Source organism: Colobus angolensis, unplaced genomic scaffold (assembly GCF_000951035.1).
Source record: "Colobus angolensis palliatus isolate OR3802 unplaced genomic scaffold, Cang.pa_1.0 Scaffold78, whole genome shotgun sequence".
Classification (NCBI taxonomy): domain Eukaryota; kingdom Metazoa; phylum Chordata; class Mammalia; order Primates; family Cercopithecidae; genus Colobus; species Colobus angolensis.
The window spans coordinates 3,399,529-3,414,862 of record NW_012121598.1 but is presented as its reverse complement, the minus strand read 5'-3'; the positions used below and the strand labels follow the sequence as shown (position 1 = coordinate 3,414,862).

General features: G+C 38.8%; 1 protein-coding gene across 2 annotated transcripts in view; it reads right to left on the bottom strand.

Annotated features, from left to right (window-relative positions):
• The window catches only part of SLC12A1 (solute carrier family 12 (sodium/potassium/chloride transporter), member 1), a 100,666-nt gene that overhangs the window by 16,702 nt on the left and 68,630 nt on the right, over window positions 1–15,334 (bottom strand). For both annotated transcript variants that reach the window (XM_011928567.1, XM_011928568.1), the window contains exons 20-22: window positions 13,782–13,864; window positions 3,181–3,324; window positions 262–393 (exon numbers count right to left, since the gene is read on the bottom strand). In XM_011928567.1, the coding sequence (XP_011783957.1) occupies window positions 262–393; window positions 3,181–3,324; window positions 13,782–13,864 (359 nt within the window). The remainder of the gene's footprint in view (window positions 1–261; window positions 394–3,180; window positions 3,325–13,781; window positions 13,865–15,334) is intronic.

Here is a 15,334-nt window from a genome sequence, read left to right as displayed (position 1 = left end):
ACCTCGCCCGGCTAGTTTTTTGCATTTTTTTAGTAGAGACGGGGTTCACTGTGTTAGCCAGGATGGTCTCGATCTCCTGACCTCGTGATCTGCCTGTCTCGGCCTCCCAAAGTGCTGGGATTACAGGCTTGAGCCACCGCGCCCAGCCTCCCAAAATGTTATTCTTTAACTAGTATTATTCTCATATACCTTCTCATGCAGTTTGTTAAGTTGATCAAGATAGAAATTCTTGTCCCTAGTGTATTTTCTGAAAGTTTTTACCTCCATCATCAAACAACCACCAAACATCAATTGTGCCTTTTTCTTGTTTCTTTTTAAATTGAGTGCTGGCTTCCACCAGTTTCTGGTTGAACTCTCCCACGTGCATCGACTGGATTGTGTTAATGTTGCCATCTGAAACGAAGGAGGAATTGATGCATCTGTTTGCTTCTGAGGGCAGAAACAAAATAACTTTCCAATCAATCTACTGATGAAAATAGAGAAAAGGTCACAGATTCGTGTTTATTATACCTAAAATAAATAGCGACTCTATTCTTCAAAAGGCAGAGATAAAAGTCCAATCCCAGAATAATGTAGACCACCTTCAATAGTTAAATAAAATATTGACAGTCAATAGTTAAGTAAAACAGCTCTATGATTATAGTTTTTATTAAAAAACAATGGATATTTTCAGACCTTTAGCAATCTGTCTCAGAGTGGACTTATTATTTAGGCATGCAACAATGCTACTAGCCAGAAATCCCCATTTCCCCAAAGCTCAGATATAAATCAACCTAATAGTATTAATATTTTTATATTTACTTCACATGTGGAAAGTGGTTTTCTGGAAATAAGCCATAGAATCAGAAATATCCTTTCATTAAGGAATTGATTCGTGAAGCATTATTTTGGTTTAAGTTCCATTCAGGTCTGGTTTCTAAAATTTGCCAGGGACCGTGTGCATCTTGAACTCTGTGACTATTTGGTCCCTTAGTCAGCCTGGCTTACTCCTCTGCTTTCTTTTCAATGAATCTTGTGAAGTTAAAGTAAAGCCATTTGAGCTATTTGAATCTTTGTGAATTAGATGCAAAAAAAAAAAGCTAGAAAATATGGAAATAAAAACATCTTTACTCGAGTTATAGTTCAGGGTGCATATAAAACAGTTAAAATTTTTAAAAATGCAATTTCTACCCTAACATGGATACAATGAAAGCGTACCAGGGAACTCGGCCAGTGTTGGAGCCGGACCTGTTCCCGTTTGCCAAGAGGGGTTTCTCTGACACAGTGTACATAGTATTTCTCATATCTGTGTCTTTGAAAGCCATGACTTCATTGCTCTCTTTCAAAGAGGTGGTATCAGCCTGGTGCTTAGAGGAGGGCTGACAGCCTCTTCAGAGCTTCCTCTCTGATCTAAGAGGTTCTGAAGATGCTCTGTTTTATCTTTTGCTGTTTCTGTGTTTAGGGTCTGTCAGTTTTGAAGCAATGATCTGATATTGTTTTTACATCCCTGGGACTGCTGAGGGAGAAAAATTTATTTACAAAATGGACCAAGCTCTGCCCTCACTTACAGACAAGTCAAAGTATCCAGAGGCCTCCTGTTCATACTCAGGTGCCTGCGGCAGGATTGGATCTGGTCTAGAACTCAAAAGAGTTGACAGCCAATGAAAGCCTAGAGTAGTGAATGAGCCCTTTAGAGCTGTGTTTAAACTTCTAGGTATTGAAACAGTATATAACATTATTACTTTTCTTTTCTGAACAATTTGACATGTTGACTTTTGGAAGAGTATATTTTTGCCAAAACAAGTATTGTGATGCAGAAATAAGCTTCCAGAATAAATAACAAGTCCTACTGTCATAATAAGGACATTAATGCTTCCCTCTCTCTAGTTAGAGCACACTGTTGGGCTATGACTTCTGAATTTTCCATTATTTTCCAGACTGTACCACTTAATAGAGGAGATTTAATGGATTGTTAACTTTTTTTTTACAGTTAAACCAAATAATTAGAAAGAAAAGAAGATAGTAGTTAGCATCCAGAACAGTCTTATTTAAATATTTTCACCCTGATGTAGCTTCAGCTTGAATTCAAACACATCATCTACGTCATTTTAAGGTGAACTGTAAGGAGTAGGCCACGGCCCATGGGGTTATCCCAGGAACTCCACAGTACCCAGAGTATCTGAAGAGGGGCAATATCTGGATTTTCCATCATTCTCTGTAGATATATAAAACTATTATATTATAGGTGAAATTTCATCTTTGGGCTATAGGAGGAAAGCAAACAGACAAACCATTTATGGGGTAGGAGATGGCCTTGTCGAAGAGCCTCTTTGAAGGGTTAGCCCCGGTCAACCTAGACCGGAAGCCTCTGCCAAGTCTCCACTTGGATCCTGCTGTTTGACTTGGAGACCCTCCCAGAGAAACCATCTTTTCCTGGCCTCACACCAGAATGTGACTTCAGTAACTACAGGACATTCCTGCATAAATGCCTGCTAACATTCTGATTTTTGACCAGCAGAGGTCACTGTGGACCTCATTAAACTCAAACCCATAGCGTTTCGGAAAGTAATTTTCAAAAATCCAAACGTTTGAATCGTCTGTTTGTAAAACGTATAACGAGCTCTCCCAACCTCTGATCCTCTGTCCCAGGACTGCATACCATTAAGTTCACATGTAAGTGTACGATTTAGATGAAATCTACAGGTAGTGAGTATCAATAAAGTTCTAAGTCCTGCATTCTGGTTTGTGATAAAGATGCTTTTTTTGAAATCAGCGTTCCAGCTGGATACCGTATTTGCATGTACTAGTCATACTTCAGTTCCCTGAAATGTCTGAAAGGTAAGGGTGTGTGTGGATAAGACGGTTTGGATACTGACTCTTAATTTTCTATTCCCTTTTCATCTTAACTGAGAAACTTCTGTTTCATGGCATGCAATCTGCTTAAGCACTATTTGACTTCCAAACCAAATATTACATTTTAAAAATAATTTTTGACAGTAAGATGGTATAAAGTACTTAATGAGGTTGATAAATGACAATAGCTGCTACGGTTTATCCATACTACCTTCTGGAGAGAAACTTTTCAGTTCCTACCTACACTCAATGCCCCCAGCATCTTAGATGCTGACTTCGGACTCTTTCTAGATGCTCAAATAGTGACTCATCTTGTAAACTTTCTTGCAAATTTTAAAAAGTACTTACCTTTTTTAGGCGTTGTCTTGGTAATGTTCAACTTGCCAGCTTTTTTAAACAAGCCTCGGATGCCTCCACTTTCCTCTTCACATTCATTGTCTTTGATAGTCGCTTCCAATGCTAGTCTCTCCTGTTCTAATCTCTCTAATTCCTCTGATGAAAGAAGACACAATCACCCACTTAACTCAGAGCTACAAAGTTTGTAGAAACAATCTTATAAACTTTTAATATTTAAAATGGTATGTATGTGATAAGATAATTGTTTATACATAGTATAGTTTTTCTAAATGATTTTTATATATTATCTTTTAATAGAAGTAATATATTTTGGTTGGGTGAGGTAGCTCATGCCTGTAATCTCAGCACTTTGGGAAGCCAAGATGGGTGTATCCGCCTGAGCCCAGGAGTTCAAAACCAGCCTGGGCAACATGGCGAAACTCCATCCCCATGAACGATACAAAAATTAGCCGGGTGTGGTGTGTAGTGCCAGCTACTTGGGAGGCCGAGGTGAGAGGATCACACCTGAGCCTTGGGGGTAGAGGCTGCAGTGAGCCGTGATTGTGCCACTGCACTGCAGCCTGGGCAATAGAGTGAGATCCTGTCTCCAAAAGAAAAAATAAAAAGTAATGTATCTTAGTAAATTGTATTCAGAAAGTTGTCACAACTAGCTTAAAAAAATAGCTCTATGTGTTAAGTTATGATACATAAAGTTACTACATTTTTATTTGTGAGGTCAAGAGAGGCTATTTAATGCCATTCTTATTCACTACCATGCAAAAATAAACAAACAGAAAATCTTTCACACTGTAAACCACCGATTTACTGACCTAAGCTAGTGGTACAGATATTTTACAACTGGAAGTGACAAAATTACAGAAGTACACTGGGTATATATCAGCCACACAACAATGCTTCATGAATTGAAACATAAAAGCAGACAGCAAGAATTAAGAGAAGATAACAAAATCTTACAATAAACTCTGTAGGCGTTGGATACAAATTACAATGGAAAGCATCCACCACCATTCCTTTCAATAAGCAAAATATTTTGTGGAGTGGGTGACCAAAGTCAAAGAAATAAAAGCTGAGGTTTCTGGGTGCCTGTCAGGGTTCAAATTGCTAAAAGGGGTCTTATGACACGTTTTAGTCTGAACAGGAGTCAAGCAGCGCAAAATTGCCTGCCCAAGGTTTAGACGCACTATCCAAGCTTTCATGTTGTATCTGGCTGCCTTTTATCTTTTTTGGATTCTGATTGTGACGAAAATTTCCTAGCTGCTATGTAATGTGCTGGATCTTTCTTTGACCTCACCCCGCACTGGACTCCGGGTAAGTAAGACTTTCAAAGCAGTCATATGACAGTGCTACACTTAGGAGGCTTCTTGCTTCTTGCTTACACTGGGTGAGGTGGCCCTCTTGTCAGATGCCCTCATCTTATTGCCTGCTGAGAACAGAGCCTTAGAAAATGAGCAATGTTCAGAGGAAGAGGATAGAAAACCTAGATTCAGTGTTACAAAACCTGGGAGAGCTTCTGTAAATGTCAACCCTTGGAGCCCATTGCCTTATCTATCTGTTAAGCGAAGCTATACAAACTCTAGATTTATCAATTATGTACTAACTAAATCTGTCAGGACAGTCACATCCCTAGACGATTCTGCTATTCAGCTACACAGAATTGTCTGGCCCCTTTCCAGGTCTTAGCAATTAATCTTTTGCTAGTGGCATGAGATTTAAGGTCAAATCACCCATGTGATTTCCCCGAAGCTTCAAAGGTTCTCAAGATCAGCAGCTATAGAAAATCTGAGAAATTAGGCTGATGGTATTAAAGCTGAGACAGAAGTTGCTTACCCCTGACTTTTGAAAGGTGAAGACAAGCTGCATTGCAATGGGGGGTCATGACCGATTACAGTTCTGCTGCTGGCTTTAATGTGACATTAGCCAAGTAATTTACTTTTTTTATGCCTTGGATTTCACGTCTGTGAAATGGAAAACTGTAACTCTTTCCTTTTCCCACCCCCCAAGCTTTGCAAAAAGAATAAACAAAGTGTCCACACAGGGTTTTGGAGGTCCTTAAAGAACAGAGCAAGAACTGCATTCTGTAGGCAGTATATTGATGCAAATTTTGGAAATGGGCCTAGTCATGCAAAACAAATTGAGTATTTTGAGATGCCTGGGAGTTATTTTAGCAGTTACTATTTATTGCACACTCTTTGGGTGCCAGGGACTGTGTTGCATTTTATTCCTTTCCAAACAACTCTGAGATAGTTACTACTATTATCATCTTCATTTTGTAGATGAAGAAACTAGTAGGTTAAGTGACTTGCCTGATATCACCCAGCAAGTTACAGGGTTCATATGCAAAGAGATCTGCATATGCTTCCCACCATGAAGACCCTCCTCCTGTGGCTTATTATTATTATTTCAGAGTTGTTTTATTACCTTCCTACGCTTTATCATCAGATAAACCTAAACACTCTCAGGCACATGGCATAATGCTAAGTTAATCCCCCCAAATGATGGCCCATCCAACATGTAATTTTAAAATGAGGACCCTAAAGATACGGGTCTGTATGGAAGGCTGCACTAGAGCAGCAGCACTGGTACCCAGGCTTTGTGGTCACTGTCCTGGATGACGGCACCCTAGCTGTTATTTTGCCTTCTGGGGTGTTGCAGGAGGCCACTTATGGGGTAACCTGCTCTTTGCAATCCTCCGATGTGGCAACTGTAAGGTCTGCCCTGGGAGGTTTTTCTGGGCAGGCTCCCATGGGCCCTATGATTAGCCACTGGTTGCCATGCTCTTTGTCCTCTAGTTTGGACAAAGAGGGAAAAAAAGATAAATCCTCCTTTGTAATGGAGTCAGCTGGCTGAGCGAACTGGGAGCGATTCCAACAATTTGCTTGAAGGTATGTGCACAGCCCATCCAGAACAGAGCAAGCTGCAAAATTGCAGGCCTGAGAGACAAAACCAAATTTTGCTCGAATGGTTTAGATATAGCAGTTTCCTCAAAGATGATAGAGACAGAAGATTACAGAGAGTATTTATTCTAAAGGCTAAAATCAGCTTGCTTTGCCATCTTGGATTTTTAAATCCATACCATGGTGTGATCCCCATTTGCATAGTGATTTTTGCAAGTTCTTATTCAAGTTAATTCTTAATTATTCACTTGGTAGGTGATCTAAGGCCTCCTTCTGTGCACTCCTTCCTTTTTGCATTTCAGCGCTAAACAGAAGTGATGTTTTGATTATCTGTTCTTCTGAATGATCTATCTGGTGTACTGCTTGCCTGTTTGCATGCAGGGAAATTAAGAGTAGACTTTGTCAAAACATTTTTGTCAACAGAAATCCTGGCCAGATGACTTGCAAAGGCATACCATTAACCACAAGGGGAGCAAGCCAAGAGAGTATGAATGAATGGATATAAGTTGATTTCCACTAGCCTGACAATAAAAACTATTTATTCTATCATCACCACCATCACGACTACATTTTTAATTTTCAGAAATTACAAAGCCCTTTCTACATAGTATCTCATTTGATACCAATACTGGGATGCATGCAGAGCTGGTAATATTCTCCCCATTTTACCGAAAAGGAAACTTGGGCTCAGAAAGTTCAAGTGATTTGTTCAAGGTAGCACAGCCAGTGACCCAAGTCTTCTGCTCCCAATTCTAGTGTTTATCCCTCTTCTCCCTTCTCCTTCGGTGATATGCCTTGATCACAATAGCTGCCTGTTGAAGGAATACCCAGTCTGCATGTTTTCAAAAACCATCCCCAAATTTCTCAATTAGAATCAATCTCCTCTACATTTCCATAATACCTTGCTTAAACCTTTATTCCACTAACTACTATAACTGTGTGACTCGGATGTCTATCTTATTCACAATGGACTCCGGACTCCTGGAGGGCAGAACTTATGCCCTATTTCATCACCAACATTTATTGAGAGTTTACCGTACGCCAAGTACAATGCCAAACACTTTGCAGCCATCAAATTCTTTAATCCAAAACAAGAAATCTGTGGCGTAGGTACTATAATTATTCCCATTGGAAAATGCAAAAAGTGAAACACAGAGAGGATGGGTAACTTGAACAGCATAACACAGACAAAAGATGTCAAAGTTGGGATCCAAGTACAACGCCAAACACTTTGCAGCCATCAAATTCTTTAATCCAAAACAAGAAATCTGTGGCGTAGGTACTATAATTATTCCCATTGGAAAATGCAAAAAGTGAAACACAGAGAGGATGGGTAACTTGAACAGCATCACACAGATAAAAGATGTCAAAGTTGGGATCCAAACCCAGGTTTATCTATTCCAAACCCTATGCTTGGACCTCATGTTATCCCTCCCATGTTCTTCATGGTGCCACCCCTACCTGCTATTACCTGGAACCATGTTTGCACCAATAGGCACTCAAGAACTGTGTGTTGAAATAAATGAAAGAACAGATCAATGCTGTTCAATTCAGTTCAATAGTTTTGAAAGTACTGTCTTTATAAAAGAAGAAAAACAAGTGCAGAGTTGTGAAGAATGAGGGTGTGAGAAGTGTGTGTGTGTGTGTGTGTGGTAAGTACAAAAGACAACGTTTGAAAGAAGTGCAGTTAATACTGTATACAAAGTTATATAAAAAAGGACAGATAGAGGACAGAAGGTGGGACCAGTGAGATAAAAGCCTGGGAGATGGAAGCACGAGAGACAAGTGGGGAAGGAGAGGGGACTTTTCTCTGGAAAGGACCACCACCTGGAAATCCTGTGATGGTAACTACTAGGAATTTGAATACATTAGATAATTCTGTAGTATGTCATAGTTTATAAGGCCACATTGCTACTGAGAGCTAGAGATAGAGACCGAGATATAGAAATAGAGATAGAGATAGAGAGAGCATGCCTGCCCTTCTCTCTTTTCAAGATGTTTATAATCTCAACCTGAAGTTACGATGGTGGAAGAAAAAGCTTAGACCTTTAGGTTCTCTCAGTTGAGGGTAGGTTTCTAATCCATGTTGTCATCCACATCCCAAACGGTTTTCATAGTAATAACTAAGAGTGACTCTTGAGCCATGCCGTCATGTAAATGCCCAAACTTCTTTGAATAGTAGTTACCGTATTTTCAAGTGCTTTATAAATTGATGATATGGTACCCAGTGGAGTGACTATATTTTGAAACTCAATTTACTTGTCAAGATTGCTTCAAATGTTATGTCCCCAGTCTTTTTTGTTTTTTTAAGATGTCTTTTAGAAATAGGCAGAGGTCTACAAATTACAACCTGCTTTGAATCTTAAGGTTTGAGAGTCGTCAATTATCTGACACCAGAAGGGAGATCAGGGAAACCCACTGGGGAATGAAATCCCCTCCCATTTTACAGCATCCTTTTTCTTTATTAATTATTAAGTTAAAATTCTTTCCTTGCTCAATAACTCAAAGCTGTAAATGCTCATAAGAATCAATGTGCTGTACCCCAGGTGAAGTCTAGTTGAATAGAAGGCAGGAAGCAATCCTGCAGTGGTTGCCTTCTAATCAAGTAATTATTTACTACACTGCCATCTGTCTTTATTTTTCTAAGCCACTCGATCAGACACAGCAGTATCCCCATGCTCTGAGATGGTCACAAGTCATGCTGTACTTACGTGGAATACTTGACCACAATATATTGCAAATCATGTTCCATCACTTTATTTCTTACCAGTATAATTTGGACTCCTTGTTGTAGTTGGAAAACTTGCTAAATATCCCTGGGAGGTGAGCAGTATGAAATATCATGATTTTTTTTGTGTGTGTGTTGTCAGGCAATAAATTAATTTATTAAGAGAAACTATCAGTCATCAGTATTAGATGAGTTGCTACAGTATACAAGTTACAATGTTATGAGCATCGATCTTATTTATATTAAAAGTTATTCTCCTCACATAAGCCTGTAATACAACATAAAAATAATTGTCATTAGCTGGTAAATTATCTATAAAGCTGATTTCTATTCACTGCTTTATTAACTACAGTATATGGGCACTCTGAATTGCTAATATTTCCTTTAAATTATAATCTGTGATGACACTGTGGTGCCTGTGTTGGAAAAGCTATGATGATAATCATTAACATAGTATAATGCAATACTTAAGATTTATCAGGCCCTTATTAGGCCCTGAATTACAGCCTAATATAATGAAATGCAAGTTTATTTCTTCCAATTCAAAATCTAATAAGAGGTTTGTGTCATAAATTACATAAACCTCAAAACAATGCATGGAAATGTGGCGGAAAGTTAATTTCTATCATTATGTTGTTTTTCTGCATGTTCTTCATGTACTTGTGTAATATTGTTTTTCTTTGTTTACCCTAGATAGTTGGTACTTGTAATTATTTTATTAGCATCCAATTGTATTTTCCCTTTCTTGACTAAGAAGCAGAAATATTTCAAACATCAAAGTTTATTTAAATAGGATACAACCCTTGGGAAATTAAAAGGGGATACAGTTCACTGCCAGGATTCTTTGAGAAATACAGCAAAACTTGGTTGCTGTATTGCTTTATAGAAGTAAATTATGGTGCATCTTGGCAGATGGAACAATGAGGGGTGGGAGCAATGCTTTTCAGCTACATCACATCTTTCAGCTTGAAGAGAGCAACATAACACACAAAGCAAATGTGTAATCTAAATACAAGTTATATTTTGCATTCTCATTTTTAGATGGAAAACATTATAGCACAAAAGCCAGGGGAAAAAAAGTAAAACCTAGGAAGTTCGCAACAGAACGGTTCTGTTAATATTCAGTGCTTGTAATTGCTCTCAAAGTCAGGTTTATCTTACCATAGACAGGCAGCCCCCTTGTTGGGTGTCTTAAGGAACGCATAGAAATGGCTCTGCCTCATTCCCAGAGCTCAGATTTCACCATTGCCTCTCATTATATGTCATCATCCTCTCTAGCTCTTCTTTTTCAAAGATAAAATAGGGGCTTCAAACAGATATAGGTCTGAATCCCAGCTCTACCAATGACTAGCCTTGTGAATCTTGGGTAAGCCCTCATTTTACCAGCTGTAAAATGGGGACAATGATAATACTCTCTTCATAGGGTAGCTGAGATGATAAATGTTATATGTGAACATGAAGCATAATAGATGGTGCATAATAAGTGCTCAAATATTTTAACTATTGTTGCTACAAAGTATTAAGTTCTACTAGGAGGGAATATACATTAATAGTGAATGCCCAGTGAGTGGGAGTTAGTATTTCTGATCTGGAGTTTAAAATATCCATAAAGAAGAAAAGGGGCATACAAAGGAAGGCTAAAGTCACCAAGAGATAACCTTTTGTGCTACAAGTTTGCATAAGACGCGCTCTCCTTGCAGTTTTACTTTTTAATGCTCTTCATTATCATAGAGTATATACATAATCAGATAGTAGCTATCTTATAAAAACACTTGATCTCTAGTTTTTTCTTCATCCTCCTCTTCTCCTACAACATACCAGAATGGTTGCATCAGAAAATTCACCTAATCCACTCATATTCTTTCCTGTTTTGATGGAGACAATCATGAACCAGCCAAATAGAATACGAATCAATCAGGCAACAGCCCTTAAGAATTCTTTTTTCTTTCTGCTGAACTTACTCAGAAATACCCTGGTACTGCTCCTGTACGTTGGAGACTTCATACTGCCAGAGAAAACTGGACAACCACAACTGGGTTCTCACTGTTGTACACTGATCAGTTCTTGCTGATCTTTTTCATTCTCTATCATGACTTTTTAAAATGCTTACTAGTTTCTTCTCATTCTCAGTTAAACCATTCCTCTCTTGCTTTTAGAAGTAAACCATTGCTCCAGCTTAAAAGAAAGAATTGAGACTATTGTGCATCATCTTCTTCGATTTACCACTCTACTCTCACAAATCCACGCATCCCATCATCAATCCTCACCTCCTTTGCTCCAAATTTAGATGAAGTGTTTTTTGTTTTTTTTTTTCTGTTTCAGGCCAACTCTTCCATTCATGCCTTTCCCTCAATTTTCTGTTCCTCCTGGATCTTACTCCATGGGTCGCCCCTTTCTTTGCCTACATCTTCAATGTTTGCACTCTCTTGTGCCATTTCCTCAGTCTAGAAATATGATTTGATCTCCCATTCAGAGGTCTATATGTTTCCTACAGTAAGCCTGCTCAATCTCATTCCTCTTGTTACCATTCAAGCTTCTCAGAAGGGTTGGCTACATCCATATTCTCTGCTAGTTCATCTCATAGTCTCTTCTCAACTCACTGCAATCTTGATTCTGATAACCCTGCTTTACAGAAATTGCTGTCACTGAGATTACCTGTGTCATGCCAATTCCATTTGGTTCATGATCTTACTGTACATTTCTGCTGCATTTGGCAATGTTGATTATTCTCATTTTGAGCACTGTACTCCCATGGTTTACCTGACCCCAGACTTCTGGTTTCTTCATCTTTCTGATCTCTCCTTCTCTTCTTTGGGGCCTTTTTCCTACTCTTTGGAGTCCTTGGCTACACACACTCTTTGGGTTCTATTTTCTAGGGTGATGGTTTCAATCCACATTAGCCATGATGTCTCCTGTATTAGTCCACCCAGGTTGCCATAACAAATGCCACAGACAGGGTGTCGTAAACAGTATACATTTATTTCCTCACAATTTTGAAGTCCAGAAGTCCAAGATCAAGGCATCAGCAGGATTGATTTCATTCTGAGGCCTCGTTCCTTGGCTTGAAGACAGCTGCCTTCTCACTATGTCTTCACATGATCACCCCTCAGTCTGTATCCTAATCTCTTCTTACAAGGACACCAGTAATATTGGATTGGGGCCCACCCAAATAACCTAATTTTACCTTAATTACCTCTTTAAAGACCCTGTCTCCAAATACAGTCACATTCTGAGGTCCTGGGGTTAGCACTTCAACATATGAATTTGGTGAGGGGGGAGACACAGTTCAGTCCATAGCATCTCCTAAATCTGTATTTCCAGTTCAGATTTCTCTTTTACGATGAGGACTGTCTAACTGCCTGTTAGACATTTCCCGTAGGATATCCCACGGTAGATTGTTTGAAATTGAGCCAGGCATTTCCTCATTAAACCTGTACTTCCTCTTGCATTTCCCATTTCCATTGGCTTATCCAGTCAGCCAAGGAGTTTTTCTTTACTCCTGCCTTTCCCATATCCCACACATCCAATCAACTCTCAAACGCTGCTCTTCATACCTGCAAAATACTTTTCAACTCTGTTCTTTTCTCTCCATCCCAACTGAGGCTGCCCTAGTTCAAGCTGTCACCTTGTCTTGTTTGATTATTGTAGAACTCTTTGATTTGTCTATTTCTATTCTAGTCCTGAGTCCATGCTCTGTATAACCGAAAGAGCACGAGATCTAAAACCCAAGTTTGACCACATTATTCCCTCACTTGAATCTCTCTGATGGTTCCTCATTATCTACAGAGTGTGATCCATCTTTTTAATATGGCAAATGAGGCTTTTACAGTCTAGATCCTCCTTATAGTGGCAGCCTCATATTTTACTATTGTTGGCTTCCTACTTTTCACTTCAGTAACATGAATCTGCTTTTGGTTGTCTATATACTCCATTCCTCTCTATTCCCATGTCCTCACCTTTGCAAACATTTTCCTCTTTGTCAGGAATGCATTCTCCAAACTGTCTGTTTACTTTTCTCTCCCTCAACTTTGTCTGGTTAACTCCTACTCATCCAGTGAATCTCAAATCAAAGGTAATTTTCTCCAGAACGCCTTTTTGGAGTGAGGTAGGTGCCCCTTCCTTCTTTCCCATAATTCCTTATTTATACTTAGTATAATGCTAATAATTGATCTACTTTCCTTACTAGGCTGTGTGTCTCTTGAAGGCACAGACAGAATTGATTAATCTTAGTCTACCCAGCACCACTTGCACCTACATTATGCCTGGCACATAACAGGCACCAGAAAAGCATCATTTTTTTCTTAACGTTGTGTTGTAAGCGGACTCTGCTGTGAGGCTCAGCGGAAGAGATGAGTCATGAATTCATGTCTTGTGCTAATTTTTCAGTAAGTATATCAGTATGTTCTTTATTTCATACACAAGAGAGTATGTTTAAATTCTAAGACTAAGCAAGTATACCAAATTCTCTACAGGGAAAAAACAAAGAGTCACTAATCTGAATTAGTGTTTCTGCCTCTGACTTAGATTAGTGATTCACAGCATGATACATTCAGGCTCATTTCCATGTTAGCTACAAACCAGTTCATAGACTCTCAAAAGCAAAATACGTGTTTTTCTGGGGAAGGAATTAATCTTCATTTTCTGAAACATCTTGCAGAAATTAATTTGACAGGTTATTTTACTGAAGTTGTTTATTTTCCTTGATGCTGGCTTTGTGGTTTTGTGATAAGAAAAATAATTGATGACTACCTTGAATTCCTCAATATTTGTGGTTAGCAGGGCAAAGGCTGCTTGTGTTAGCATTGGAGAAAATCCTGGGGGAACTATATGCACTATGAGTTAGCACTAGAACGTAAGCTCCACCGTTAAGGAGTTTTGTCTATATTGTGTCCTGCTATATCCTAGAACAATGTCAGGCACAAAGTAGGTACTCAATAAATACTTGTTGGTTGAATAAAGAAAGTACATACCTTGCACCTGAAGAACCTGAGAGATGTCAAATCCTTGGCTGATTCTGACTATAACCACGCCAATCTCAAAATCAAATGCATCACTGAAAGAGGAAGCAAAGCAGTTAGTGTTTTAAATGGCTGTTTTAATCCTCAAGCTTAGGACTAGTGTTACACTTGCTTCTAGGATTTTGTTATAATGAAACTATTAAAATCCACTTTAGAATATAGCCAAGAGCTGATGCATGTGTTTGTTTGTTTGTTCTTCCCTTATGCCTTTTTAAAGTATATTTTGGGTAGAGGTAACTAAATTATTCACTCTAGCCAATTTATTCAATTCATACTATACATCAGAATTTTGATTAAGAGCTTGTCGCATTTTAAAAAAATAATCGAATCTTTTATACAGTGAGCAAAACAATCACTGGCATATTTAGAACAGAGAGTTTACAGACTGCAAAGACTCCTTGAAACGATGAGCCACCACCCCCAACCTGGCTGCCTCCTAGAAGGACTCCTATAACATTTCTGATATCAAGTTCATGGTTAGAAATGTCTCCAGTTCCTCGATTTTCAGAATTGACTCTAAACTGGTCACTTGGAGCAATGCTTTTTCATGGCAACCCTATGTACTCGCTCTTGTGTTTTCTCTGTATGCAACCCAAAGGAATTCGATTACCTAGAAGAGAAATAAAGTCTGTCCTTCTTTTATCTCTGTTTGAAGAGATTAAAGTTTAAGACATAAATGTTTTCTCTGGTGCTAAACATGGAAGCAAGTCAATACTTTGAGTCATTTAAATTTTTTTTCATTGGGAGGTCCTTTGTTTATACTCCTATGGACCTGAAACTTAATGACTTCTTGCAATTAGGTCATCCTACCCCCAAAACATTTGTCCCACCACATGCAAACAGTTTCCAATGGCCAAAGTCAACCTGAATTTTCATTTGGTATACATAAGTTTGGTGCATTATGAATATCCACTCAAAATCCAAACCACAAATAATCTTTTCTTAACAGAATAGGTCCATTCTGGCACAAGTTGTTACAAAGTAAATTCCTCATAAACAAATCTTGTTTCTGATTGTCCTCGATTATAAAAAGTAGACAATGTGCTCCACAAAAAAAATTTTGGATTCTGTGTTAGGTAGAATAATGCATCCTCAAAGTATCCTAATTCCTGGAACCTGTGAATGTATTTCCTTACATGGCAAAAGGGACTTGGCAGATGTGATTAGGTTAGGGACTTTGGGATGGGGGAGATTATCCTAGATCACCTGGATGGGACAAGAGTAATCACAAGGGTACTTAAAAGTGAAATTAGGAGGCATAAGAGGAGGTCATAGTAATGTGATATGAGAGGAACTTGACCAGCCATTGCTGGTTTTGAAGATTGAGGAAGGCATTCCTGAGCCACACCCACATGAGGGAAGCGTCTGGAAGCTGGAAAAGGCAAGGTCAGAAATTTATCCTAGAGCCTCTGGAAGGGAATGCAGCCTGGCCCACACATGCCAGACTTCTAATCTACAGAACTGTAAGATAATCAAGTATTGTGTGTGGTCTTTTTTTTTTTTTT